Here is a 27,917-nt window from a genome sequence, read left to right as displayed (position 1 = left end):
GCTCCACCCTCATGATATAATTACCTCCCAAAGGCCCCACCTCCAAATATCATCGCACTGGAGATTAAGGCTTCAACATAGGAATTTGGGGAGGAAACACAGTCAGTCCACAGCAGGAGCTGATGGTGGTACTCAGAAAAGTCAGGACAGTGGGACCTGGGTGGGTGGGGGATGCCATCAAGGCACTTTGGGCAGAGAGGGCAGCAGGAGCACAGGTCTATGAGACAGGGCCTGTTTGAGGAACAGTAAGTGCTTGTAAGTCCTTGAACCTACAGGGTGTTGGGAAAGGGCTGTGATTATATGTAAGGTGGTTTAGAAGGAGGTTAGGGCCAACTCACTGAAGGCCTGAAAGAGATTGGGGAAGACTGGGCTTCTAAACTCTGCATTGCAGATAATATCAACAGAACTGCTGAGTGTATGTGTAAGGTGTTTTACATTTCAGAAAGCACCTCCAGCCCATTCTTCTGCTCTGTCCTCACAACAGATAGAATGCAGGCAACAGAGGCAAGTTTAGGATCAGGAGCCCTGTGATTTCCTCCACCCAGGAGTAAGACGTGTAGATTGGAACAAGTCACTTCACATCTCCAGTCTCAACTTACTCATCTGACCACAAGGCCCGATTCTCGGCACTTTAGGAAGGATTCCACAAAACCACACATGTGAAAATACTGTTTTTAACTTCTGGTCCTCAGTTATTTCTGTTAGGTTGGGTCAAATACTGTGCAGCCTAACTCAAGGGGCTGTGGCTGCGATTTTGTAGGCAAAGGCCAAAAGGTAAGAATCTTATTAATGAGGTCAGAGAAGTTAGGGGTTTTTGGGTGGAAGACTGAGAGCATCAGAGAAGGAGGTTTGACTACTCTAACGTTTCTTCGTACCCATCACGATTTAACTTACTGATAAGGTAGGGGTAGACACAGCACACAAGCTAGTAGGAAATAGAGAGGACAGGCGACGCAGGCACACTGACGTACCCCAACACAGTCCACTTAAAAAGTCCGTACCTCTCGTGCCCCGCCCTCCATCCCCAAATCACCAATCAGCAAGCGAGCTTTCCCGTGGCGTCATCTTCTCGCGACTGAGCCAGCTGGCGGCGGCGTTTCTCGGTGACAGTGCCCCGGCATTGAGGCTATGGGCAGTCAGGAGGTCCTGGGCCAGGCAGCCCGGCTGGCCTCCTCCGGTCTGCTCCTGCAGGTACTTTCTGCTCGGTCAGCCCCACGCCATTCCGCAGCCGGGATTCGTGGGGAGCCCACCTCTGGGCGGACTCCGTCCCGTTGTGGATTTTGGCTACCCGAGGGGTTTGACAGGAGAAGGTGGAGGCCGAAAGGGGGCTCCTGGGCCCGGAGTTGGGAGACTGGGTTCAGAATCCTGATTAGGAGTTTGCAAATACGCCACTTTCCTTTTGAGAATTGTAGTTCCCATAAGGCAGTATGAGAGAGATCAGGTGGCAGGGTTGTTTGTGGTGCTGTAGAATCTGATGTTTTTTTTTTTTAAGGCAAGGGGTTAATTTTCCCCATGCTCCAGCCCTTATCCTCAAACACCTTCCTCAAACTCTTGGACTTCCACTGAGTTGAGAGAGACAGTTGTGGCATAGCTAAGAACAGGGACCTCAGGCCGGCCTGAATTGAAATCCTGGTTCTGCCATGCACTTGCTGCATGAACCGGGACAAGTGACTTCACCTAATAAGCCTCATTGGGAAAAGGGGTTATGAATAGTATCCAGCGCATAAGATTGCTGTTAGGCTAGATTGAAGTTATTCAGATAATTGTACTTAACACAGTATCTCTTAGTTTGCATTGTGCCTGCTGGCTGTGTGACCTTGGGCCAATCACTTTCTCTTCTTGGTCCTAATTTTCATCATGTGTCAGATACGGTATATGCCAGTTGGTCCAAATGATATATAAAGATTCTTTTAACCCGAGGAGCTGGTCATTATAAGTCAAGTGGCTCAATTTCTCTATGTCTCACTCTTGAGCCATCCAACCCTTCCTCACAAAAGTCCTGAATTCACCTCCCTTGTCTTGTAGAGTCAATTTTTCAAATGGAGTTTAGGAGAAAGAACAAGGCAGGCTCGAGCTCAGGTTTGGGCCTTGTTACTTGCTAGGTGCCCATCCTTGGAAAGATCATCCTTGACTTCTTTGAGCATCAGTTTCCTCATCTTTAATGAGAACAATATTGCTACCTCATAAGGTCATTAGGGAGAACAGATGAAATGCCTGTTATGTACCTGATACATTATAAATACTCAATAAATGGTAGCTATTTTTGTCATAATTATCATTATAATTTTTAAATGGTCATCATAGGAATAAAATGACATCAGGCAACTCACTTGGCTCTGTCTTACTTGCATCATGTGTATTTACTTGCTTGCTTTTAAGAGTCAAATAATTAACAGATGTGAAAGAACTCTTTTTTAAACTATAAATTCCTTTGCAAAGTGAAGACTGTTGCCAATAAAAGCCACTATGTGGAAAAAATACTGAGTAGCATGAGCAACCTCAGAGCTTCATTAGCTCAAACTTTTATTCAAACCAATTAAGAAACAGGGAAAAGCCTGAGACATCAGGTTTTGTACAAAAGGATAACTTTGATTTTGAAGTTAACATAAACATGTGTATGTGTTTTTTTTAAAACATCCCAGCCGGGTGGCTAAATTGGTTTGGAGCGTCATCTCGTACACCAAAAAAGTAGGTTTGGCCCTGGCCTGTGTGGTTTGGTTGGAGCATCGTCCTGTAAACTAAGGGTTGTGAGTTCAATTCCCAGTCATGGCACAGATGTAGGTTGTGGGTACAGTCCCTGGCCAAATGTACATTCCCTGGTCTGGGCACGTATAGGAGGCAACCAATCAATGCTTCTCTCTTGCATCGATGTTTCTCTCCCATCCTCTTTCTAAAGAGCAATGAAAAATGTCCTTGGGTGGAGATTTAAAAAAAATTTTTTTTTAAGTTGCAGGTTTGATCTACTGTCAGGGCACATACCTAAGTTGCAGTTTTGATCCCAGTCAGAGCATACAATGCCCAAGCAAATGATGCTCCTCTCTCTCCGCGCCCCCTCCTTCTCTCCCCAACCCACACACTCCCTCCCCCTTCCTCTCTTCCCCTGTCTCTAAAAAATTGTCGGGTGAGAATTAAACAAAAAAAAATAACCATAATCTTTAGGTTTTTTGTGTGTTTTAATTCAGTCTTGTATGCTTTCTCAATTTATGATGCAGACTCTTGAGGTAGTTTTGCAATTACACTGTAATCTTCAAGAATTTGAGAGTTTCTTCTCTGTCATAAGTCTGAGCTGGCCGTAGTGAAAGTATTAATGAGTCTTATCTGTATGCGTTTCTTCAAAAAATGCTTTTTACCTACCCAATCTTGTTTGATCCTTATTATCAAGCCTATAAGATAAGCAGCCTTACTTTACAGGAGGATGGTGGGGCAAAGAGTTAAATGGTGAGTGGAGATGTTCAGCTAAATGTGTTTTTCCATTCATAGCTCTGTGCATTGGCTTCAAACCTCTAAAACTAAATCCAGAATTTGGCATGTGTGTATGTTCAGGGGTGGTCAATAGTAGGTTTACAGTTGTGATATAAATAATACAATAATTAATAAATGATTATAGGGGTAAACTGTGTTTCACGTACTCAATAACTGTAAACCTACTTTTGCCCACCCCTCTATGTATACCTGCATGTTTCTAATGAGAGCTACAGAGCTTTCAACAGACTCGCAAAAGGTCACATTTGACTCCATAAATGTTAAGATTGTGATGTCTTGGTTTTGGAGACCTTGCTGCTCTGTGACACTTCAGGGACATTGTTAAATTGCACTCTCCCTTTTTGGTCATACCTTTCCCCAACAATTTTCAGACTTTAGCTGTTCATTGGCATACTCTGATTGCCTAAGGTTGCAGTTGTTCATGGGTAACTCTCAGAGTGCTGCACAAAGAAGTGATGTCTTTGCCTCTCAGGTGCACTTGAGTTCTACCTGTGGTGCTTCTGGGAGAGCCCCTCAGTGTGATGCCGGCCCCCCAGCCAGCACCCCCATTGAACGACCCATCTAATTGCAACCTGTTCTCTGTCTCCTAGGGAGAATTCTTTGCTAAGGTGGTTTTCTACAGACGGGTTTGAAAGCCTCAAGATATATTCCATTCTTTTTTTTACAAAAGATTTTATTTATTTATTTTTAGAGAGGTAGGGGGAAGAGGGAGAGAAACATCAATGTGTGGTTGCCTCTTGCACATCCCCAACTGGGGACCAGGCACGCAACCCAGGCATGTGCCCTGCCTGGCAATCGAACCAGCACATCTTTGGTTCACCACAGGCTGGCACTCAATGAACTGAAGCACACCAGCCAGGAGCTATATCCCTTTCAAATGGCAATAGCTGGATTCTGTCCCTCTCCCCACTTCCCCCTCCCATTTTATGTTATCTTGTTATTGCAGTTGTCATTTAAAAGGTATTTCAACTCCTCTCTGGAAAATGGCAAATATTCAGTAGATAAACACAGCCTTTTCTGTTTTCTAATTGAAAACTGGAGTTCAGAGAGATTAAATGTCATTATCAGAATCCCCAGATACAAGCAGGTAGAGAAGAAAGAGAATTAGACCCCTTGATTACTAGTGAGTCTGCTATACCCTGCTGGTTAACACTTGCTAAGTGTGTGCTATTTCTAAACAGGCTGGAGGAGGGGAGCACTAACCAAAATTCTCTTTCTGCCTCCTGGAGTGCCTGACTTTGAACCCAAAGAAATTCCCCGAGTCTGTCAGTGCCTTCCTCTCTTCATGAGTAAATTAGGGTTTACTGTTGGGTTCTTTGACCACTGCCCAGATGTGCTGAGAGACCCTAAGGAGTGAAATTTTGGGGGAAGATTGAGTGTTTTGGAAAGGGCCTCCATGGCAAAGCTGCTGTGTGTCATTCCACTGGGAAGAGCAGGCACGTTGTTTTCATTTCAGCGAAGTAAACACTTTCACCATAATTTACTGTTTTCTAATGAAATTTTAATTTATTTTTAGGGAGATGGGAAGGGAGAGAAAATAGAGGGAGAGCAACATTGATGTGAGAGGGAAACTTTGATGGGTTGCCTCTCCTACGTGCTCTTACTAGGGACCAACCCACAACCCACCCCTGTGCCCTGTCCTGGCATCAAACCGGTGGGTTTCACTTTTCGGGACAATGCCCGGCCAACTGAGCCACACCAGTCAGAGCCCAACACAATTTGTTCTTATGTGTTTTTATTTTTTTCTTAGGTGTTGTTTCGGTTGATCACCTTTGTCTTGAATGCATTTATTCTTCGCTTCCTGTCAAAGGAAATCCTTGGCATAGTGAATGTAAGGTAAGAAGGGATGTGCCCTAGCATTGTCCACATTTCACACGCCTAGTCGGGTTTTCCTCTGTGGATCTGAGAAGCACGGACACTGGCTAGAGTCAGAGCTTTAGTGGCGGGCTGAGGAGGAGCATGCTGGGGTAGGGGACTGAGCGAGGAGTTGCTTTTAATGGACCCATGGAGTGTTTTCCATTAGCAGCCTCTAAATGCATGTTTCCCTGCCAGCATTTTCCTGTTTGCCTGTTCTTAGAACCTAGGAGAGGAGTGGGAGTAATTCGTTGCAAACCCTGTCTTAGGTATAATTCTGTGTTCTTTTCCTGCTGATGGCAAAAGAAGCAGGAATTCTGCAGTTTGTGAAGATGTGCTTTGTAATCTCAGGGCTGGTGCAGCCACTTTCCTTCCCTCGGTGAATTTTTTAGTAGAAAATGGTAGCTGAGATAAGAGCTTGAGTCCTTGTCATTAGTTCCTTGGAGGCTCCTAGCTGACTTGCTTTGTCTTTAGACTCAGTTTGTTTCTCCTACTCTCCTCCTTTCTGTTTGAGGACACCCACACACATTTTGTATTCACAAATGACACAAAGGTGTGAAGTGATGTGAGTGCACAGAATAGCTCATCTTCTCAGATGTGTCCTCATGTCCTGATAAATAAGACAGTATGTTCCAGACAGCATTTCATATCAAATGCCTACCAAGCATATGCTCTTTGCTCTGTTTTTGGAGCTTAGTGAAGGTTCGCAAACACTGATGGGCAGAGGAATCATCTGGGAAGCTTTTCACTAGGTAAGGCTGACGAGGAGCCCCGGGATCTGAATTTTTGACTAGCTCCTCAAGTAATTTTGAAGTAGCTCCATACTTTGAGAACTACTCTTTTAAAAGCAGGAAGGAAAAGATAAAATCTTCCTCGGCGCTCAGATTTAAAGCAGTTTGGGCCTTTCTCCATCTGGTCTCCTCCGGACTGGCAGGTCCCCTGTTTTAATGGCCCTTGTCTGGCCCGCTGCCTGCTCCACATATGGTTCCTCATTCAAAATGTGGCAGGGTGATCCTTGGACATGTCAGAAACCTTAGCCGTGGGCCGCCCCCACGGTGGCTTCATCTGAGCCACGCACGGCCCGTTAAGGAAGGGAAACCTCAGCTACTCCTAAGGTGCAAGAGGGTCCACCTAGGTGCTGCCAGCCTGGGAGGTACACAGGCAAACCTTGCTGACCTGGCTGCCAGTCTTTTTGCCTGTCCTAAGATTCTTTTGGCCAGAGCTTCCACTCAGTAGAGCCTCAGCTTCTTTCACAAGGGCTATTGGGTCTCCAGTCTCAGAGTCCCCTTGCTGTGTGGGGTCATGTCTTGTCCTTTTCCTTACAGTCAGAGCTGCACCTCTGCCTGTGGCCATAAAGCCTGCAAGCTCTGGGGACTGCTGTGGTGTAACTCTATCCCAGGCATAACTCTGTAGACACACACTCAAGCGTCCCTTTATTTGGTTCCTGATTCTGTTGTTTGAGTGTATTGGACTAGTGAGGGGCCCTATAAGAACTCACGGTCTTCCATATCACCACCAGTGATTTATGATGACCAAGACTTTTTTCTCCCTGTTGCTGGTAAAATCTCAGAACTGCTTTCTAAAAAAAGAACGAGAGACCTTATTGATTTCTGCTTTTCCCTACAGGCTAACACTGCTTTACTCGACCACCGTCTTCCTGGCCAGAGAGGCCTTCCGCAGAGCATGTCTGAGTGGGAGCACCCAGCGGGACTGGAGCCAGACCATCAACCTCTTGTGGCTAACGTGAGTTGTGCTTTGTCAGGAGACAGGTCTGAAGGCAAGTGTAACCAAATACTACAAATTAAGAAGCAACAGTTGCCTAAAGCTGAACTGTCTCCAGCTGTGCTTTTGCAGTGGGTTTCTAGAGACCTGGCATCTGCTGTTTTCTCTCTGGATGGCCAGGAGCCAGAGGGGGCTCCAGATGGGGCTTCCAGGACAGGTTTCTAGCCCTAGTTCAACCCTTTGTGGAAGTTGTTTCTGCTGTTCCTGAACCCCAATCTGGGCCCCCTGAGCCTGGGCCGTCTTTTTTATCCCTAATCTTTTCCCTCTGTGGTATTTTCTGAGCTTTTAACAACCATTTAGTATTTTTTGAAAGCCTTTTAGGAATTTCATTATATCTTTCTTCAATTTTGTTATATTGGTTTCAATTCTGAGCCTTTTAGAATATTCTTGAAGACCAAGTACATCAGCTGAAAATTGTAATGGCTTTTCTGCAGTTACCTCCCTGCAGGGAGGGCTGGTGGTTGAGGCTGTTTCCCAGTGTCACTCCCATTGCCATGTGGAAATGACTTTCATTTCACGAGAAGAATGACTGCGGACTACCAGTCATCTTTAAGTGTTCTGTGGGACACAGACGAAGGGGTACTGTGTACTGGCCTGTTGGTCATTTGGGTGTAAGTAGCAGCTGTGTACTGTGTTTTAGTGATTCTAAGTGGGAACAACAGGCACACACTTTTGGGGAATTTTGCTTTTTGAGTCAATGTAACACAATGGATAGGAATGTAGCCTGGCATTAGAGAGATCAGGATTGGGTTGTGCTTCCGCCCTTCACTAGCTGTTCATGACCTTGGTCAAATTACCGAGTACCCAACCTTAGTTCCCTCATCATTTAAATGAAGATAATGACAGCCTGGCTGGTGTGGCTCAGTGGATTAAATGAAGATAATGACAGGATCATTGTGAAGTATCCGTGAGATAAAGCGGTACTGAGCATGTAGCTAAGTGCTTTATTAAGAATTAGCCGTTTTATTATTATAACTATATTTCTTTTCTGTTCAGCGTTAATATTTTAATATATGTTTATGTTTTTGTATTTAGCATATTAAAAACAGTTTCCCCCCATTTCCAGAGTCCCTCTGGGTGTGTTTTGGTCCTTGTTCCTGGGCTGGGTCTGGCTACGGTTGCTTGAAGTGCCTGACCCCAATGTTGTCCCCGACTACGGAGCAGGAGTGGTGTTGTTTGGTGTCTCAGCTGTGGTGGAACTTCTGGGAGAGCCCTTCTGGGTCTTGGCACAAGCACATATGTTTGTCAAGCTCAAGGTCAGTATGTCTTCTGCTGTGAATGAAAAATGCAAGAGTGATTTTTAGAAAAAAACGCCTTAGTAAGAGAGAATGATTTTTTTCAGACTTGTGTCTAAAAAGGTACTTGGAAAAAGGTAATGTGATAAGCTTAGTTCATTCACTTGAAATTTGGCAGATGGTCCCTGGCTGGTGTGGCTCAGTGGATTGAGCACTAGCCTGCAAACCAAGGGGCCTCCAGTTCAATTCCCAGTCAGGAACCACATACATGGGTTGCAGACCAGGACCACACATTGATGTTTCTCTCCCTCTCTTTCTCCCTCCCTTCCCTTCCCTTCTCTAAAAATAAATAAATAAAATCTTAAAAAAAAGAAATTTTGCAGATGGGCTGAGCCAAAGTTTACCTTTGCTATGCTATTAGAGAAAAACAGGCTTAGTGTTAATTTAGGTAAGACTTTAAACTCTGGCCAGATAGTTCAGTTGGTTAGAGCATTGTCCTGGTATGCCAAGATTGTGGGTTCCGACCCTGGTCAGGGCACATACAAGAAGCAAGCAGTGAATGCATGAATGAGTGGAACCAGTCAATGTTTCTCTCCCTCTTTTACCTTCTCCCTCTCTCTCTCTCACTGTCCCTCTCCCTCCCTGTTTCTCTCTCTATCTCCCTTCCTCTCTCTAAAATCAATAACAAGAAAAAAACTGGGGGAAGGTGAGGGGGTGGAGGGATTGAGCAAAAAGGAAGAAGAACTTACAGACGTGGACAACAGTGTGGGGATTGTTGGGGGAGGGAGTATAAGGGGACTAAATGGTAATGGAAAAAATACAATGAAGATTAAACTTAAAAATAAAGATAAAAGAAAAGATAAAGAATTTAAGAGGACTGAAAAGGCTTTTCAGATTTTTCTATTGATCCTATTTTTTGCTCTATACTAACTTCTCTCCATCTTTTAAAATATGTAATATGATATGTACAAAAGAATGTGTATAACATACATGTAAGTCTTTTTTTCAAGATTTCATGTATTTAATTTTAGAGCGAGAGGAAGGGAAGGAGAAAGAGAGGGAGGGAAACATCAATGTGAGAGAGAAACTGATCAGTTGCCCCGACTGGGAACCGAACCCGCGACCTTTCGGCCTACAGGTTGATGCCCAACCCACTGAGCCACACCAGCCAGAATTATCCCAGGTTGTCTCTCTGTCATTCCTAGTAAAGTTTTTGCATAGTTTTTTGTAATGTTTGTCAAGTGCTCTTCTCTTCACTGCCTGTTTGCAGGTGATTGCTGAGAGCCTGTCAGTGATCCTCAAGAGTGTGTTGACAGCTTTCCTTGTGCTCTGGCTGCCTCACTGGGGACTGTACATTTTCTCTCTGGCCCAGGTAATAGTTATGGCTTTTAACTTTTGTGTAACCTGTTTTTCCACCTGGATTTTTCTTCTTATTCCCATTACTGCATGGTTTATGTTGAGGTATTCGTGCATGTGAAGAAGGCTAGAAGCTCCAGGAAGATGGCCTTGACACTGCTTCTCCTCTGGCTGCCATGTTTATCCTGCTGCATGCGCTGACACCGCTGGTGTCCCCAGAACCTGGTGAAGGCCAGTCTAGGCCGAGTGGTTAAACATAAAAGTCCTTTAGATACTGTGTGGGCAGGTCCAAACCAAACCGGCCTTTGATTGTCTGCCTTAGGAAGGAGAAAGAGTGAGTGGATGGGGTGGGAATCAAACTGCATGTGTGTTATTTTCCCTGGATTTCAACTAGTTGTTTTCAGAATAGGAGGAAACTCTGCCAAGCCTGTTTTAAACTTAGATTAAGATTTTCATAATTCTTCCCTGGCTGGGTTGCTCAGTTGGTTGGAGCATCATCTCGTTCACCAAGAGGTTGCAGGTTCCATCCCTGGTCCGGGTGCGTGTGGGAGGCGATTGATCGGTGCGTCTCACTCACATCGATGTTCCTCTGTGCGCCCCACTCCCTGCTTCCTCGCTCTCTAAAACCAATGAAAAAACATATCTTCCGGTAAGGATTAAGAAAGAAAATCTTACATAATTCAGAGGGTATGAATCAAGTTTTAGTAGGTACCTTTTTAGTTTTAGCAGTTTAGGTTCATTTTCATGTTATTGTTTTCTAGTCCAGTTCACATTTCTAGTTCTAATAAACTACAAGTAGAGTACAAGTGCTAATTAAAAATGAAATCTAAGATTAAATAGTTACAAAGCAGTTTGTAATTTTTCTTAATGTATAGGAAGATAAGTTAAAATTTTTAGTAACGGTGCATGTGAAAACCTTTCCCATGTCCTAACAAAAACTACAAATATTTTTGGGAAACACAGGAGAGCTAGATTTAAAATTAATAGAATGAGAATGAGAATTGCCTTCTAGAAGCAATTTGCAAACGATTACGTATTTCAGATAAATTATTTGTGATTGTTTTTGCCACATTTTCTTAGCCTCAGAACTGCAGTTCCCGACATTCATCCTATCTTTGACACACGCTCCCCAATAGGACAGGAGGGCCACATAGACACCGTTATTAGTTGACTCTTCTTGGGAGGGTGCTTTCATTATGACTCTTATTCACAGCTCCCACCCAGGATATGTCATGCATAGGTCATATATGTCAGCAAGACCAATTCTGAGTTTATTTGCTTCCTTATCATAGACTTCCTTTTCATTTGCATACTTATCTTAGACTTCTGAGAGCTTTTCTCTGGTACCTTCTCTGTCAATTTATGCATTAGCTGTCTAAGAGCCAACAGCACCTCCTATCAGCAAGCAAGCCACAACCGTACCCTGGGATTGCCTTTGACCTGCCAACAGGTTCTCCCTCAAATAGCCCCTCACCTCCAGCAGCAAGTGTCAAATAAAAGGGTCATTTTGGAATTTATAAAGAATTCTTACAGCTCAACAACAAAAACACAAGCCACCAAATGGGAGAAGATAGACAAATAAATAGCCAATAAGCTCATGACAAGATGCTCAACATCATTAGTCATTAGGCAAATGTAAATCAAAACCATAGTGAGAAACCACTTTGCACCCATTAGGATGGCTCTTATCAGGAAGGAAAGCCAGAAAACAAGTGTTGAGATGAATAAGAAGAAATCGAACCATCATATGTTGCTAGTGGCAAAATTAAATGGTGTAGCCACTGTGGAAAATAGTTTGCTCATTAAATGTAGAACTGCCAAATCACCCAGCACTTTGACTCCTGGGTATACACCCAAGAGAATTAAAAACAGTTGTTCAAACAACTCGCACATGGATGTTCATATCAGTACTATTCACAGTTGATGAACAAAATGCCCAACTGAAATGCCCAACTGAAATACCCAACTGATGAACAAAACGTGGTGTATCCATGTAGTAGACTGTTCGTTAGCTATAAAAATGAAATACTGATACATGTTATAACATGATGAACCTTGAAAACATTTTAGCGAGTGAAAGAAACCAGATTCAAAGGGCCACCTATTGTATGATTCCATTAACATGTAATCTCCAGAATGGGCAAGTGCAGACAGACAGAAAGCAGATTAGTGGTTGCCAGGGGACAGGGGAAATGGAGAGGGACTGCTTAATGGGTAAGAATTTCCTCTTGGAGTGAGGGAAATGTTCTGGAATTAGATAGTGGAGGTGGAGAAGGGAGCTGGGAAAAGGGTGCTTGTCACAGGATGTTGGCAGCAGGTGGTCTGGCTCACAGCAGGGCTGCTGTGTCTTAAAGGACGTGCGGCATGAGAGAAGGATGGGGGGGGGGAATTGGAGGAAGGTGCTCGAGAGGTACACACTTCCAGTTACTAGATAAATAGGTCCTGAGCATGTAATGTACAACACGATGATTGTAGCTAACACTACCGGATGATATAGAGCAAAGTTGGTTGTTAATAAATTCTGTGAGTTCTTATCACAAGACATCTTTTTCCTTTTTATTGTGTCTATGGGAAAAGATGGATGCTAGCTGAACCAGTTGTGTTAATTATTTTATAGTGAGTACAAATCAAGCCATCATGCCGTAAGACTTAAACTTACACAGTGATGTCTATCAATTATTTCTTGATAAAACTGAAAAAAAAAAGAAGGGTACTGGCCGCCAGCAGGCTCTATTCTCAAGCGTGGATAAGAGAGGTACGGATAGCAGAGGTGCCCAAACCTGCTGGACCGAGGCTCCTCCTTGTCCTTGCTCTGTGCCTTTCCAGCAGGTGTTTCCAGATTGAAAAGGGGGCCTGGAAATCCCATTTCTTCTTGAGCTAGTGTGCACTGTTGTTTTCAGAGGGAAAGAGGATAGAAAGGAGTTTGTAAAAAGGGGCTCTTTGAATACTTTTCCCCAACCAGCTAATAAAACCCCAGGCTGCTGCTCTTAGCCAAAAGCCGTCCTCTGTCCTGGATGGGTGGGGCCCGTGTGGGCTCTTGTCATTCCACTTGTCCCTGCCCATGCACTGGGCAAAGAAGAGCCAGCAGCTCAGTTCTACTTTATAACCATAATGTCACAGGTGTCTGGGCTTCATGGAAAATCTCCAGTACTAGATGATGGATAGTAGCCCAGCCAGGACACATGGATCCTCAAAGTGTGTTGTCTGGGAGGGAGAGCTGGTTCTTTGGCCAAGTGCAAATCCTTTGAGAACATATCTGACATCCGTATGGCAGTTGGCACTAATGGAGATCTGTCACGGAAATTATGTTCTGCTTGCCCAGAAGAACTTTTCTCCCAGGCAGGTGCAGTCCTTTGCACACTTTCCCCAGAGATGCTGCAGTGGAGCTCGGTCTTATGAGCAGACCAGAGGGTGAGGCATCTCTCAATGGAAGGTGCAGTTAATTAAGACTGTTCTATTTCTTGATTGGCCTTTGAGGTCAAATTAATAGGCATATCTTAATTATGCCTATATTAAAATAGTGTGATTTAAACCCATTATTTTTTTTCAGCTTTTGTATACTGCAGTTCTGGTGCTCTGCTATGTTACATATTTCAAAAAGTTACTGGGTTTCCCCAAATCGACCAAGCAACAAACTCTTCCTGTCTCCAGAATGACAGATCTGTTACCCAATATTCTGAGAAATAGAGTAAGTAATATATTTTTTTGCCTCTTAATCATTTTGATCACAGATGCTGGTTATCCTTGAGGGAAAGAAACTACAACTTGATTGTTTATTATTATAGTAGTAAATTTAATCTAATACCTCATATTTATTGTTTGTCATGTGCTTAGCCAGTGTTTCTAAATCTTGGCACTGTTCACATTTTGGGCTGGATCATTCTTTGTTGGAAGGGCTGTCCTTTGCACTGTGGGATGTTTAGCAGCATTCTCAATCTTTACCCACTAAGTGCCAGTAGCTACCACCCCCCAGCTACAACAACCAGTATCTCCATGCACTTCCAATGTCCCCTGGGAGACAAAACTCCCCTACTGGAGAACCAGTGTGCTAGGCCCTATGCTGAGTATTCTACATGCCATTGTTCATTACAACTCTCTGAGGCTGGTGCTCTTATTGTTTATATTTTATTGTTGGAACTGAGGCTTAGTGGCTAAATAGCCTGCCCAAGGTGAGGGTCAGAACAAGGACCCTGGAGTGGCTCGAATCCCTGCAGAACACAGACTGTAACCACTGTGCTCCACTGCGTCTGTTCTGCAGCCCCTTGGTTTCTCCCAGGATTACACTCAGGTGCAGACACTCCAGAGCGCTGATCAGGCAGGGAGGACCTCTGCAGGCTCCTTCATCTCGTGTCAGGCCTATCTGTCAGGAGGTCCGCTTTCCCCTGCAGCCCTCTGAGGACTCTTCATGCTCACTTGTGGGAGTGAGGCGTAATCTCCTTCTACTCAACTCTTCACCTCTCAGTCCATTTGACTGTTATTTCCTGACTCTTGTGGGGCCAGTGCTGCTGTCTGTGGCCTTAGAGTTGCAGATGTGACGTTACACCGCTTTACCTCTGCTCCGCTGCTTTGCGCACCGCTCCATTCTGGGCTGATCCGCCCTCCCTTTCCCCCTACTTGTTTGCTGACTAGATGTGATGCACTTATTTGAGGTAAGGCTTTGACTGGGCTTTTTATTCCTCTTTTGTGATTACTTTAAAAAGTGGTAAAATATGTGGGAATTTAGTCTCAGAACTTACGGAATCATGCCTCACAACTTTTCAAGAAAAACCAGATTGATCTAGCAAAGCCAGACATGTTCTAATTTGTTAGATAAGAGTTCTTTTGGATCAACTAGATCTTACCTTTAACCTAAATCAACATGATAACTTTGAGATACCACAGTGCCTCATCTGCAGGCTTATAAACTTGGGACTCGAGATCACTTCTCTTCCCTGGAGCTTCTGCCACCTGCCTCAGTGGGACTAAGCGTGCAGGAAAGTGCCCTCCCCCGAGGGCTCCCCAGGGCTCTCACCTGCACCACCCCTGGCTAGCCCTACATACTGGCCAGCCCCTGTGCCCTGGCAGTATTTTGGAAAGGCATTTGGACATTACCACAGGCGAGGAGAGAGGGTAATATGGAGTCTGTCAAGTGTGGCCAAATTTGACCTGGTGATGGGCTCAGAACTCTTAGCTTCATTTCCTTATCTGTCAAGTGGGGATAGTAAGAGTTCCTCTCTCCTCACGTGGTTATGAGAGCTGGGTGAGATGGGACAAGTTGGGTGCTTAGCACTGTGGCCTGGCCCACCTGGGTGTCCATAGTGACTGCTGGTACCATCACCACCATCACACTGCTGCTCTGAGGGCAGGAATGGCTCCACTGAAATGTCCCAGCAAGGCAACACTGATGGCATTGCTGTGAGACCTCAGCAGTTCAGTCTGGCGGTCTGTCCTGAAAGGACCCATGCTTATTCAGCAGTGACAGGAGCCTTGACTGTCAGGAGGTTGTGTGTACCTGTCATACACAGTAGCACCATTCCTGCTGACAAAGAGCACGGCCCCATGCTGGCTGCTGGCCAGGATATAGACATGCAGGAAGGTGATTGCTGGGCCTCAGAGGCTTCCTGTGCTCTGGGGAGGCAGTGTGTGCAGATTTGAAGCCTGCAGGACTCTCTCCAGACTTTAGGGTCCTCATGCTTAGAGAGATTATTGCTCTACATGAACCGTGAAGCCCCTCTGAAGACTTAAGGAGTTTTGTGAAAGTATTTGAACTTTGGCCAAGAGCTGTTTATAATAACTTCCTTTGACTCTTTGCTTAATCTGTGCCTGGCATTATGCAAAGCACTTTGCCTGGACTTTTGTCTTTAATCCTTATAGTACCCTATGTGATAAATTCTACTGTTTCCATTTTACAGATGAGAAAACAGGTTCAGAGGAGCTAAGTGACTAACCCCAAACCACACAGCTGGTTTTGGACCCGCTTCTCTCTAACTTCTGTCAGTGGACTAACCTTACTTAGTCTCTGTGTTTAATCTCTGTGTTAGGTAGTCTTCCCAAAGAAAGTGGCATATTGCCGGAAGTAGTTATTTACTTACTTAAAGATTGGGAAGTTCCAGCCCTGGCTGGTGTAGCTCAGTGGATTGAGTGCGGGCTTGTGAACCACACAATCGCGGTTCAATTCCCAGTCAGGGCACATGCCTGGGTTGCAGGCCAGTTCCCAGCAGGGAACTTCTGAGAGGCAACCGTACATTGATATTTCTTTCCCTCTCTCCTTCCCTTCCCCTCTAAAGATAAATAAATATAAAAAAAAAAGATTGGGAAGTTCCAGGTAGAACAATTCATTATTCAAGTTTGTCTTTTAAAAAGAGAAAAGAAATGAGATGAATTTTGAGTGCAGCGGATGACTTTACCATCAGCAGCGCGCCCGTCTTGACTCTGGAGCAGCTTTCTGCACTGCGGGCTCCCTCGTACGAAGCTGGTCAAACAACTGCCCTCAAAGTCAGTTTGACCAGATTGGAAGATTTTATTTCTATTCTTATAGAGTTCCAGCTCCTTTAAAGGTACTCATTTAGTCTAAAACTAATGATCCCTCAAATAATGACTGCCCTTTATATCTCTTTTATTTTCTTGACACTTCTGAGGGATTTAATATGAGAGATTTGCTAATATTTAAGTAAAGCTGAGGAGCTGAAAATATTGAGCACTTATGAAGCAATATGCTGCATTAGGCCCTGTACCAGGTGCCCCGAGCGTGCACTGTGTGGGGAGTTACAATAAAATGTGTACTCAACTGATAAATGGTGATGGAAGGAAACTTGACTTAGGGTGGTGAACACACAATACAGTATACAGATAATGTATTATAGAATTATACCCCTGAAACCTATAAAATTTTTAACCAATGTCACCCCAATAAAAAATAAATGTAAAAAGACACCACTTAAAAAAAGATTTGTACTCAGTGAAGTACAGTGCAGGACAGTGTGTGTGTGTGTTTGTCTGGTGTTAGAAACACAGAGGAAGAACTGATGGATTCCGTCTGGGAGCATCAAGGAAGGCTTCATGGAGGAAGCCACTTTTGAGCTGGGCCTTGACACATGGGTGGGCAGAGGTGAATGTGTGTGTGTGTGTGGTGGAAGTGTGTGTTTGTGGCTGCAAGAAGGAAAGCATTTTCTCAGGGCCTGTTGTATGTCCTTCACTGTGTTGGAATTCGAGCTGACTAGAGTATTTAGGTTGGCTAAACAGTTGGGGAGAGAAGAGAAAGCAAAAGGTAGGTTGTGTGGCCTGCTGGGCTAGGACCAAATAGTGGTGTCCTCAGTGCCATGGGGCCTAGTGAAAGGTTTTGAATGGTACCATAATCTAATTGCTCGTGTTGAGAAGCTCACCCTCTGTTACAGGTTTATTGACTATCTCGTTTTCTCTCATTCAGTCCGCTCCAGCAGGTAGGACTTCTTATTCCATTTTGCAGATGAGAAAACTGAGGCCTAGCAAAGTATCTTGCCCATGGCCTTTGCACTAATAAGTCAGGAGCTGCAGTTTGAGCCCCAGCCTCTGAGTGTGACTCTGAAACCCAATCCCCACTGTGAGAAGGATGGGATAGAGAGAAGGTTAGAAGTGAAAAAGCTCCGACGAGGAGTTGGTGGCAATTGTCCAGATGAGAAATGATGAGAACAGTAGGAGGGGGAAATGGGAACATGGACAAAGCCAGGGCAGAGCAAGAAGGAGAGAAAGGAGTGCTGTGTAGGGTTTGGAGACAATGGAGGGCATGGGACAGGACAGTGTCCACAGACTCCCTGGTGACTCTTGTTAGTGTGGTAAGCAAACGGCTGGTCAGTGAGTCAAAAGAGTTTGGGAAGTGGAAGAGCAAATCAGATTAAACATAGTGAGCCCCAGAGTTCTGATGCCAGACCTTCCCGGGAGGTACTGCCCATCACCTTTCGCCATCCACACTTCAGTTTCTCCATCGTACAGTGACGGAATGGAATGGCTCTTTGGTCAGGGGATTCCAGAGAAATTCACAGCCTGTAGACCAGCTCTGCAGTACCAACCTAGCTCCTGTGAAATACACCTCTTTTGACTGTCCCAAGTAACAAATCCATTCTGAACAGAATAGTAAAAGCCAAAAGTGCACTTCTATTCTACCACTTAGCAGAAACGCCCATGCCCCAGAGGATCACCTGGCTTGGGGGATGTAAGAGAAGGTAGCTCCTGACTGCGGGTAGGGGCAGCGCCCCAAACATGGTGTGGTCCACAATGCCCCCTGGTGGTGGTAGGTAATCTGGTGCTCTTTGTCCTGGGGAAAGGAGATGCCCAGTTTCCTTCTCACTGGGGAAGACTTACTCCTGGGCTAGAGCTACCCCTGGCATCTGCTTCAGGTCCAATGATGCCCTGAAGGAACTGAACTTTGGGAGGATTCAGGCCTGGCCTTTCCGTGTCTGGAAGAAAGGCTCTGAAACCAAGGGATGAGGAGATTTGAGGACTGGAAATGACTTGCTCTTAAGGGCTACTCTAGACTTGCCCTATTCTAAATAGTAGCCACCAGCCACATGAGGCTACAAAGTATTCGGAATTAAATGAGCAGTAAGGGCAACATATGCACTGGGTTTCACAGACTTAGTATAACAATACAATGTGAAATCCCTCTAGTATCTTTTTACATGTTGAACTGATATTTTGGGTTAAATAGATTAAAATTAATTTATTATGTATATAATTAACCTGTTTCTTTTTACTGTTCACTGTGGCTGCTAGAAAATTTTAAGTTCTATCTGTGGCCTGCATTATACTTTTGCTATATACAGATGGGCTTTTGGCCAAGAGGAAGAGCCCATGTGACTGGAACAATTTGCCCTTGGGTTAACTCGGTAGCCAAAGCTGACCTTTGGGAGAAGTGGAGTGGGCTTGGCCTCCGTGTTTCACCCCTTTCCTCCTGAGGAGCCCCATGAAATTCTGCTTTTCGAAAGTCATCGCTTTGAGTTAATAAGAACTTTTTTAAATGCAGGCAACCTAAGATTAAGAACCTAACTGCTAGACGAAATATTTTGGGATCCAAGATGCCTTCATGATAGAGGAGGGGGCCTCAGAGGGAACTGGGGGGAGGTAGGAAAAAAGAAGTCGTGTCCAGTCAGCTGCCCCAATCCTCTTTTTGTGGTCAGCTCTCTGGCTTTGAGATCATCTACCTCTTATGGGTTGACCTCTGCTCTTCCTAAGGACCCCTGGGAGTTTTGGAAGAGCCATGTCAGAAGTTTAGTTTTGTTTTTCCTTTCCTCTGTCATACCAATTCTGAGTGGTTTAACTGGCATGAGAAACCTGACTTTCTTTTGAAATATACAAGCAAAGCTCATATACTTTATGTAAAGGGATCCTGGATGGCTAAATATAGCATTAAGCTGTGGAGTACATGGAGCAGAATTTGTTCTGAAGCTCGGCATGCTTCAGACCTTTTGTAAGGAAAGAACTGGCTGTGAGCTGTGCATGTAAGGTGTGGTCAGCTTACTGTCTGGATAGCAGCCAGGGGGCAGCACAGTTTGTCAGGGGTCTCCGTGGATGTCCCTGGGCAGGCCCCTTGTAGGGGGCTGTGCTACCCGGAGACTTTGTTTCCAGTTTAGGAATAGAAATTCTTTGCCAGTATTTATTGGATGTCTCTAAATGAAAAAGGAGTGGGGACTGTCCAAATTGGGATTAGGGACCAAACGAGATTGCCTGTCATGTAGCATTATTGTTCTTTTGGATTTGCAATGCCTGGGATTTGTTTTGTTTTGTTTTGTCTTCTCTTTTAGGCTTTTGTAAATTGGAAAGAGGCTAAATTGACTTGGAGTTTTTTCAAACAGTCTTTCTTGAAACAGATTTTGACAGAAGGTAAGTAAAAGGTCACCCTGAGCAGTTAGGTTAGGAAACCATAGTGTAAGCAAGGGGACTGCACAGACCTCCCGGTCACTCAGAGCCAGACCTCCTGCTGTCTGTAGCCCGGGCGCAGGCGCCTCAGGGACGGGAGCTTCTCTCTGTGAGGAGAGGGGGACTAACGTTTATTTAGTTCTATGCGTAAGTTGTCTAATGAAATCTTTCCACAGTCTTGTAAGAAAGATCTTGTCTTTATTTATTATGAATGAGGAAACTGAGGGTCAGTGAGATTATGTAACTTCTTCAGGGTTACGGTAATGAGGAACAACTTAATTTGAACCCAAGTCTATCTCTAAAACCCCATGTAATGTCATTTAAATAAGTATATTATAAAAGTATTATATCAATTTTAGGAAAGTTGGAAAATATCTGTATTCTCATTATCCTATTCTAACTTTTTGCACACTTTTTTTGAACTTTTTAAAAATCAGGTATTTATCATTTTATTTTCTTAAACAGTAAGATTTACCTGCATAGTAGTTTGATCAACCTTCCAACTTTCTAAGGCTTTCCAGTGTAACAGTGACAGAGCTCTCGATGCAGAGGGCCTGCAAGGAGCTAAAAGTACTTCTTGTTTTTCTGTGTATGTATGTTGGTTTATTTATACCCAGCTTTAGTTCAAAGAGTGAGATTTGAGGCAGCTATAAGCTGCTGAAGGTAGTACAATAGTCTCTCTCTATATAACCTTTCTCTATAAAAGTTTCATATGTCTATACACCTATATATCTATTACTGAACACATTTTTAAATCTTTTTAAAAATTGTGTTTAATTATAAAAATAATATAACTTCATTACCAAAATTTGGGAAAGTAAAATGTTCTAATCGTTCTAGCATCGCTATTATTCTCCTTCCCTTCACCCCATATTTATTTTTTTACTAATTAGATTTCCAAAGGGAAGTGACTCCCCGTACACCTCAGTTTTCCTCTCCGAGTTAAGGGAGGGGACCAGCAGGTGTCTGAGGGCTCCCTGAGCTTTGAGAGTGCGTGTTTTAGCCCGAGCCTACAGCATTGCCGTTATGAAACTGAAACCTTTCGCAGGACTTTTAGGGGAAGCCAGGGCCAGAGCCTTTGGAGAGCTGAGAGGAGGTCCCTCGACTACAAGCTTCTTAAGAGCAGGGAGGGTGCTGGTCAGCACTGTCTCCCCAGCCCTCTTCTGGTCCTGGCACGTGTTAGGTATTCAGCAAGTACGTGCCGATAAAGAAAGGTGTCTGTAGTGCAGTTGTAGTCTTGTGATACTTCACCTCAAACTGTTAGTTTCGGAAAGGGCATTTGCTTATATGTACTTATTTCCTCCCAAAGTTTTGAGAGCAGTTTAAATGAGTTGAGGAATGGATCCAGTCCCAACAATGGCCCTAAATCGGTTGTCTGGATCTACGTGGCCTGATGTGTGTGCCAGGCCAGAAAGTGGCACTGATCGCTTGCTTGCCGCACAGTCGGGCCACCCTGGCCTGACTGGCAGGGGGCCATTAGGAATTTCTCAGGGCCTCCATCTCCATGGCTGGGATATAAGGAAGTGGCTTGACGAGGACCCCCAGATTCTTTTTATCTAAAAACTACAGCTCGAAAAATGTTGAAATCATTCACCGCAGTAGCAAAAACGTGTGTGCTGTTACCTTCTGCCCCCACATTTCCTGAACACTCTGTGCCAGGTGCTGAGAGCACACAGATGAATGAGTAACAGGCCACAGTCTCAAGGAGCGCACTCTGATCAAAGACACATTTTTGTGTGTGGTTAACTCTGATACAGAGCTGTGAGGACTGTATTTGCAAATGTGAGCTCATTCACCAGACATCTCTTGAGTAGCCTCTCATTTCCGGGCACTCTGCTAGGAATCCAGGGTGGAAGAGGTGACTGAGACGTGGTTCCTGCCCTCGGGGAGCTTACAGAGTACAGGAAGGACAGGCCTGTTTTGTCAGAACACCAGGGGTTCCCTGCAGAGATGCCATTCTAGGTGGTGAGACGCCAAGAGCTAGCCCGACTCAGAGCAGCTGAAGGGGCTGAAACCTAGGAGGGCATGGCAGAGAGTGACCATGTGAAGGTGGGAGGTAGGAATGAGGTTGGTGAAGGGAGGCCAGACAGACAGCTTGGGGATAAGTTCATAAATGGTTTCAAATGCATAATTAAGGAGCCTGGACTTTTTGCTAACATTGAGGAGACATTTGAAGGTGTGAAAGCAGAGGTTGACTAAAGAGTCAGATTTGCAAAAGATAGAACTGTTGGCAGTGAGGATGGATTAGAGCCATACAGAGACACAGATGGAAGTGAGTACAGCTGTGGGTCCGGTGCCTGGTAGAACCCACAGAAGTCCCTGCTGCAGATGCAGTGGCTTGGAGATTGTAGGGAAGCAAGGGCCAGAGAGACCGGAGAGGTGATCACTGCTTCTGATCGCTTCAGGTATTGCCTTTTTCCCCCATCAAGTTGCTAGGAAGTGAGAACTTGCCCTGTGTGGCTGTGGGCACTCTTCAGTGCTCTATCTCCATAATTGCCAGTGCTTTCCACTCACAGATAATAGGAAAATTCATAAAAATTGGGGCTGGGGAGTGGAGCTCTGGGCTGGTGTCTTCACCTTGAAGGCATTTGACTTAGATTCGAATCATGAACTTGGGCTCCACAGCCTTGCCAACCTCCACGGAGCTTTCTCCACCCAGAGAGGAAACTTGTAATGAGTCTGCACATCACCATTGACCTTTCATTTTACAGAGTCTACACTCAAATCATCTGACCTCCCTTAAAACTTGGGACAATTATTTTTATTATTAATATTTTATTAATCTCATACTTAAAAATGTTTTTAAACTTTTTTTTATGGATTTTGTTTTGTTTTACTTTTAACCGGTTTGGAGATTTGCTGTCAATAAATCTCCTAGCACTTTCTAAATGTTTACTATTTTGAGGTTATTTGAAATCAACATTAGGACAAAGTATGTTTCTTTAATTGATTATCTAATTTTTCTCCTTTGAGAGTATTTGTGGACAGGAAAAGTTGATAGATGGTCAGAGAAAAGGAAACGAGAGAATGATGTACATTTGGAGTGCTAATCATTTTGCTTTTCTGTTTGCAGGGGAACGATATGTGATGACATTTTTGAACGTTTTAAATTTTGGCGATCAGGGTAAGGTGAAATCCTGTAGTGTTTAATTAAAGAGGAATATTGTTATAGATACTTTCTAATATTTTTCTTCGCATTTTGATATGTTCAATGAAAATGAACCTAAGGATTATAAAAAATGAAGATTATAAAACATGAATCCTGAAGACTGAAAATTGTAGGCCTTTATAAATATATACAATGTACTGACTCTCCCTTTTCTTTTTTTATATATTTTTAAAATTTATTTATTTATTTTTAAATAAGATTTTATTTATCCATCTTTAGAGGGGAAGGGAAGGAGAGAAGGAGAGAAACATCAATGTATGGTTGCCTCTCCTGTGTCCCCTGCTGGGAACTGGCCTGCAACTCAGGCATGTTCCCGGATTGGGAATCGAACCGCGATCCTTTGGTTCCCAGGCCCGCGCTCAATCCACCAAGCTACACCAGCCAGGGCTAAATTTATTTTTTAAAGACAGGGGGAGGGAGGGAGGGAGAAAGAGAGGGAGGGAAACATCAATGTGTGAGAGATACACTGATGGGTTGCCTCTCGCACCCTCTCATCCTGGGACCTGGCCCATAACCCAGGCAGGTGCCCTGAGTGGGGACTGAACTTGTGTCCTTTCAGCTCATATACTGGCACTCAATCCACTGAGCCACATCAGCCAGGGCTGATTCTCCTTTCATGTGACTTGAGTGGCAGGTTCTCTGTTGAGGTCCCTCCCCTCACCCTGCCCTCTGCAGACCTCCAATGCTCACTTGGGGGTGGGGAGGTGTTAAGAGAAAAGGGAGCCCATCGTCGCAGTCACAAAGATTCGCCCCATGTTTGTGTGGCTAGACAGGTCTTAATCTTTTTTATATTTATTTTTTTGATATAACCTCAGAGTAGGGGAAATAAAAATAGAAAAAATCAGTGGTATTAGTGGCTTTTATTTAAAAATGCTCATGATAGAAGAGTTCTGTATCTTGACTATCAGAGTCAGTATCCTAGTTGTGACATTGTGCAAGATGTCACTATTCAGAGAAACTGGGTAAAGAGTACTTTGGTCTCTGCTTTTTCTTATAACTATATGTGACTATCAATATCTCAGAAAGTTTCACTTAAAAAGAAAATTAGAAAACAAGTGAACACTACTGTGAAAATTCAGAGGAAAACCAGTAGGATCTTTGTTTCTTCCTTTTGTTTTGTAGGTATATATGATATCGTGAATAATCTTGGCTCCCTTGTGGCCAGATTAATTTTCCAGCCAATAGAGGAGAGTTTTTATATATTCTTCGCTAAGGTGCTAGAGAGAGAAAAGGACACCACACTTCAGAAGCAGGTAGTCTTTGTTCTTTCGTCACTGTCTCGAATAATTCTTCTCTAATTGCTAGCTAAATCGACAGACAGGAATGTGGAGCAGTCTGTTTCCCTTCTGTCTGATCTGAAATTTTCATCTAGATTTCATTTTCTCCACACTCTGAATGATGGCTCACTTCTTTCACAGCCTTCTCCCCTCTCGATGGCTGGCCCTTTCTTTTTACCCTTTGTCCTCCTTTATGACCGTATTCTTGACCCAGCCCTCTCAGAACTCTTGACGGCTGTCCGCAGTACAGTGTTGACCGCCTCCCATGCTCCAGTCTTGGATGTAAGATCCAAAGGTGAGCCAAAGGATGCAGAGGCTGGGGCAAGGCTCACAGAGAACCTGGGAGGGGAAAGACTTGGTCCTTTGGTTTCTCTCACCATGCCAGGTGTTTAAGCGTCTTAAAGACTATGAAGTGCCCAGAGCAACATTCTGACCGTGAGAACCTATGTACTCCGGATGGTAAATACAGAAGAGCTTTTAATCCAGGAGTATTTGGTAGTATAAACTTCCCTTTTTCTAAAACCACTGAAAATGTCTGGTTTATTTTAGAATTAAAAGCAAGCTGAGCCGGCCTCTTACATGTCTTAGAAGACATTTTGAAAAACATAGGTTATGCACAGTGTTTCACAATGAGCTAATCTTGTTCTCTATTTGATTTAGGAATATTTTCCTTAATACATTGACAGGAACCTCAGGATTTGGAGATGTTTGTCAGGAGAAGGGCACTGGCAAAGCTAGCTAGCACTGTAAAAATTTGCTATCCCATTTAAGAATAAATATCAGAGGGGAAAGTGTTTCCTAAGCAACCTTTGAAATCATTTATCCTAAGCAAGTTAAAAATTAAACCTTCCCTGAACTCCTGAAGGAGGCACACATTACCATTTTTCCTCCACTTGCTAACTGACAGAAACAAACACAGGCTGCAGAAAAGCAGTGATGCCCCTTACTGACTGAAAGAGTGATCTGCAAACCAGCAAAGGGGGAGGCCAGGTGGGAAGTTTTTCTTTAGCTTGTGATTCATCCCACTTCCTTCCTTCTTTCTGGCACCAGGAGGACGTTGCTGTGGCCGCCGTGGTTTTGGAGTCCCTGCTTAAGCTGGCCCTGCTGGCTGGCCTGACCATCACCGTTTTTGGCTTTGCCTATTCTCAGCTGGCTTTGGATATCTATGGAGGAGCCATGCTCAGCTCAGGATCAGGTGTGCACACGAGTCGCCATACTTGTTCTAATTTCTGAACAGAAATAGGCAAGTCTTAGGAAATTAAAGAACTTGTGCATACACGGTTGACATCTGTGTCATGCAGCAAGACTAGTCCATGGCTATGGCTGTGCGGAGGACTGTTCCCCTCATAGGAGGTCAGACCAGCTCAGGATGCAGTTGGGGACATTGGCATCAGGTCGGTCAGTTCCACAGCCTTACTTGAGGTTGTTAAGAACGCTTCTTTTAGGCCTAAACAGTGATCTGCCAAGCGCTTCCCTGTGCTCCTCCTGGGGTGAGGGAGGAAGGCCGAGAGCAGGCTCTAATAAACCTCCACTTAGCACTGAACATATCTGAACATAGTAAATACCACATAAATCTCACAGCCTGATGCATAACAGCCTTTGAAAGGTAACCTGGAGCCATTTGCAGAGAATAGAATTGATCTCTGCAAATAAAACTATGAATATAATCCAGTGACTTGGTTTTTGAAGGAGAAAAGTGTTGACTGTGTCGAACTTTGAAACACCTGGTGCCCAGGCCACTAAGCCTCTCACAGCTCTTGCTAGGCCTTGGGGACATCACCAGTTTCAAAATGCACTGGGCCATAGGCTGGCAGTCGGTTTGCTGTGTTTCATCTTGGGTTTAGCAGAGGTGGTTTTCATTCCTCAGGTCACTAGAAGAGAACCCAGAAGACTTCTTCCTGCTGTCTCATCTCAATGTAAAGAGCTTTGTCAATTGCCATTTTACAAGTTCACTGGCAGGCTTTTGTCCCCACTGTAATGAGCCCAAACTTTTGGTATTAGGGAAAGAAGGCCCAAATTTCTAGCCTTGAACAAAGGTCATGCCTTTTGAGAAGCACCTGCTGTGAAACCAGTGGTGAGTTTGCAGCTCCCTGGGACTGGAGCTCTGAGACCTGCATTTCCATGCGGCAGCGGCAGTGAGGCCTCAGTGGAAAGCCATTAATGAGTTAGTGTGCAGAGGCCGGGGACTCAGCTATTTCACTGCAGCTCTGCCCCTTCAGAAAAGTAATCACCGGAGAGCAGCCTTTAATGGGACCTAGTCACAGGACATTGCCATGGGCAGAGGGCTGTCCTGTCAGTATCATGTTCACCTGGCGGAGTCTATTCATAGGAAACATATGAACAAATAACTATAATTGTGCAGTCCTTTTACTCGAGTGAGATGCCGGTGCCAGTTTTGAACATTGGTAATATATTTATCAATTAAAAGAACCAGTGTTAGTTGATTTTTTAGGTGATAAATTCTGTCTCTAATGGTTTATACCATGGACATTAACTTTAGACTCAAAAAGATATTCTCTCAGTGTCGTCTTTAGAGAGAGTAGAGTCTTGAGAATGGTCCAGTTCTTAGTCTGTGAAACAAACTTGTGATTTGGGGAGCCACTGAGGATCTTCAGGACCGTTGTCATCTCTTGCCTGGCTCAGGGCTGTGTTGGTGTCCCTGTCCCAGCAGGATCTTGTAGTATTGTCTCCTCATTGTAGCTACCCCTCATTTAGACCAAACTTCAGCTCTTGTAAAGCCTGTCGTGGCTTCTGGTAGGGCCAGTGTGTTTCCCCAGGGTGCCTGCTGGCTTTCCTTCCCTTGTCTCTACTCCCCTTCACCTCCTCGCCCTGCTCCTGACTCTGGACCGCTGCTGTGTATCTGGATGCCTTTTCTGTGCCAGAAAATACTAACTCTGCTGCTCCCCCACCCCTAGTCACTTTTGCTCACTTAAACATTTCCAGAAAGTCTTCCTGAATTAATCAAAAAAGAAGAGCACCTCTCCGTGGTTCAGCCAACCACCTTAGTTTTGAAAGTGGGCCCTGCAACACTGCTGTCCTCGGTTGCCCCAGTTGCTGGTTGACCTCTGTCTTCACCCGTGAGGTTGACTTGCCTGTGACCTGAATTGGCTTCTTACACTCTCCATCCCCTGTACTTCCATCTCCAAATGTGGGACCTGGACACCTCACAGACAGGCTTTCATGTGGGGTGCTGTGGTTTTTTCTCTGTGGTGTTTGGGGTTAGGACTGTCTGTATATACTTAGGGGATTTGTAAGTGCTGCAGTGACTCTTCTCAGAACTCTTTTTCATACCTAGCTTTTCCGTCCTCAAGAAAAACACACATTCACTGAACTTCCCTGACATTTCTCACATTTATCTCTTAGATGCTTCTCTCTCTTGCTCTGTCTTTTTAAAATCTGTTTTTCTTCTCCGGTCCCTTGTATTAATTGCCTAGGGTTGAAATAACAGTGTACCCCAAATTAGATAGATAAAACAACAGAAATGTATTGTCTTACACTTTGGGAGGTCAAGTCCAAAATCAGGCTTTAAGCAAGGCCAGGCTCTCTCTGCTGGCTGCAGCTCCAGAGGAGGAATCCTTCCTTGTCTCTTCTAGCTTCTAGAGTTTATCAACAGTCCTTGACTTACAGAGACATTCATTGCTCCAGTCACATTGCTGCCTTCTCCCTGTGTCTTCACATCATCTTACCTCTGGGAGTGTCTATCTGTGTCCCACTTCCCCCTTTTTCTAAGCACAATGGCCATAATGGGTTAAGGCCCACCCTAATGACCCCATTTTACCTTTAACTTCTCTCTCTAAAGACCCATTTTCCGCATGATAGGACTTCAATGTATTTGGGGTGGGGGGCATGTAATTCAACCTATAAACACTTATCAATTCAATCCATAGTGTA

The 27,917-nt window shown here is 44.4% G+C and overlaps 1 protein-coding gene across 2 annotated transcripts in view; it reads left to right on the top strand.

The window, feature by feature from the left end:
* The first annotated feature begins 1,083 nt into the window (after nucleotides 1-1,083).
* The window catches only part of RFT1 (RFT1 glycolipid translocator homolog), a 37,052-nt gene continuing 10,218 nt past the window's right edge, over nucleotides 1,084-27,917 (top strand). The window contains exons 1-10 of one of the 2 annotated variants that reach the window (XM_037040670.1): nucleotides 1,084-1,191; nucleotides 5,234-5,319; nucleotides 6,964-7,080; nucleotides 8,186-8,375; nucleotides 9,625-9,726; nucleotides 13,261-13,398; nucleotides 19,466-19,544; nucleotides 22,654-22,704; nucleotides 23,872-24,002; nucleotides 25,077-25,221. In XM_037040670.1, the coding sequence (XP_036896565.1) occupies nucleotides 1,129-1,191; nucleotides 5,234-5,319; nucleotides 6,964-7,080; nucleotides 8,186-8,375; nucleotides 9,625-9,726; nucleotides 13,261-13,398; nucleotides 19,466-19,544; nucleotides 22,654-22,704; nucleotides 23,872-24,002; nucleotides 25,077-25,221 (1,102 nt within the window). In that variant the 5' untranslated portion in view covers nucleotides 1,084-1,128. The remainder of the gene's footprint in view (nucleotides 1,192-5,233; nucleotides 5,320-6,963; nucleotides 7,081-8,185; nucleotides 8,376-9,624; nucleotides 9,727-13,260; nucleotides 13,399-19,465; nucleotides 19,545-22,653; nucleotides 22,705-23,871; nucleotides 24,003-25,076; nucleotides 25,222-27,917) is intronic. The other variant, XM_037040671.1, reaches the window with a different exon arrangement.

This window comes from Sturnira hondurensis, unplaced genomic scaffold (assembly GCF_014824575.4).
Source record: "Sturnira hondurensis isolate 20B ecotype Veracruz unplaced genomic scaffold, ASM1482457v3 Scaffold0002840, whole genome shotgun sequence".
Classification (NCBI taxonomy): Eukaryota; Metazoa; Chordata; class Mammalia; order Chiroptera; family Phyllostomidae; genus Sturnira; species Sturnira hondurensis.
The sequence above is the reverse complement of the archived record's forward strand: the minus strand, read 5'-3'. Positions and strand labels throughout refer to the sequence as shown.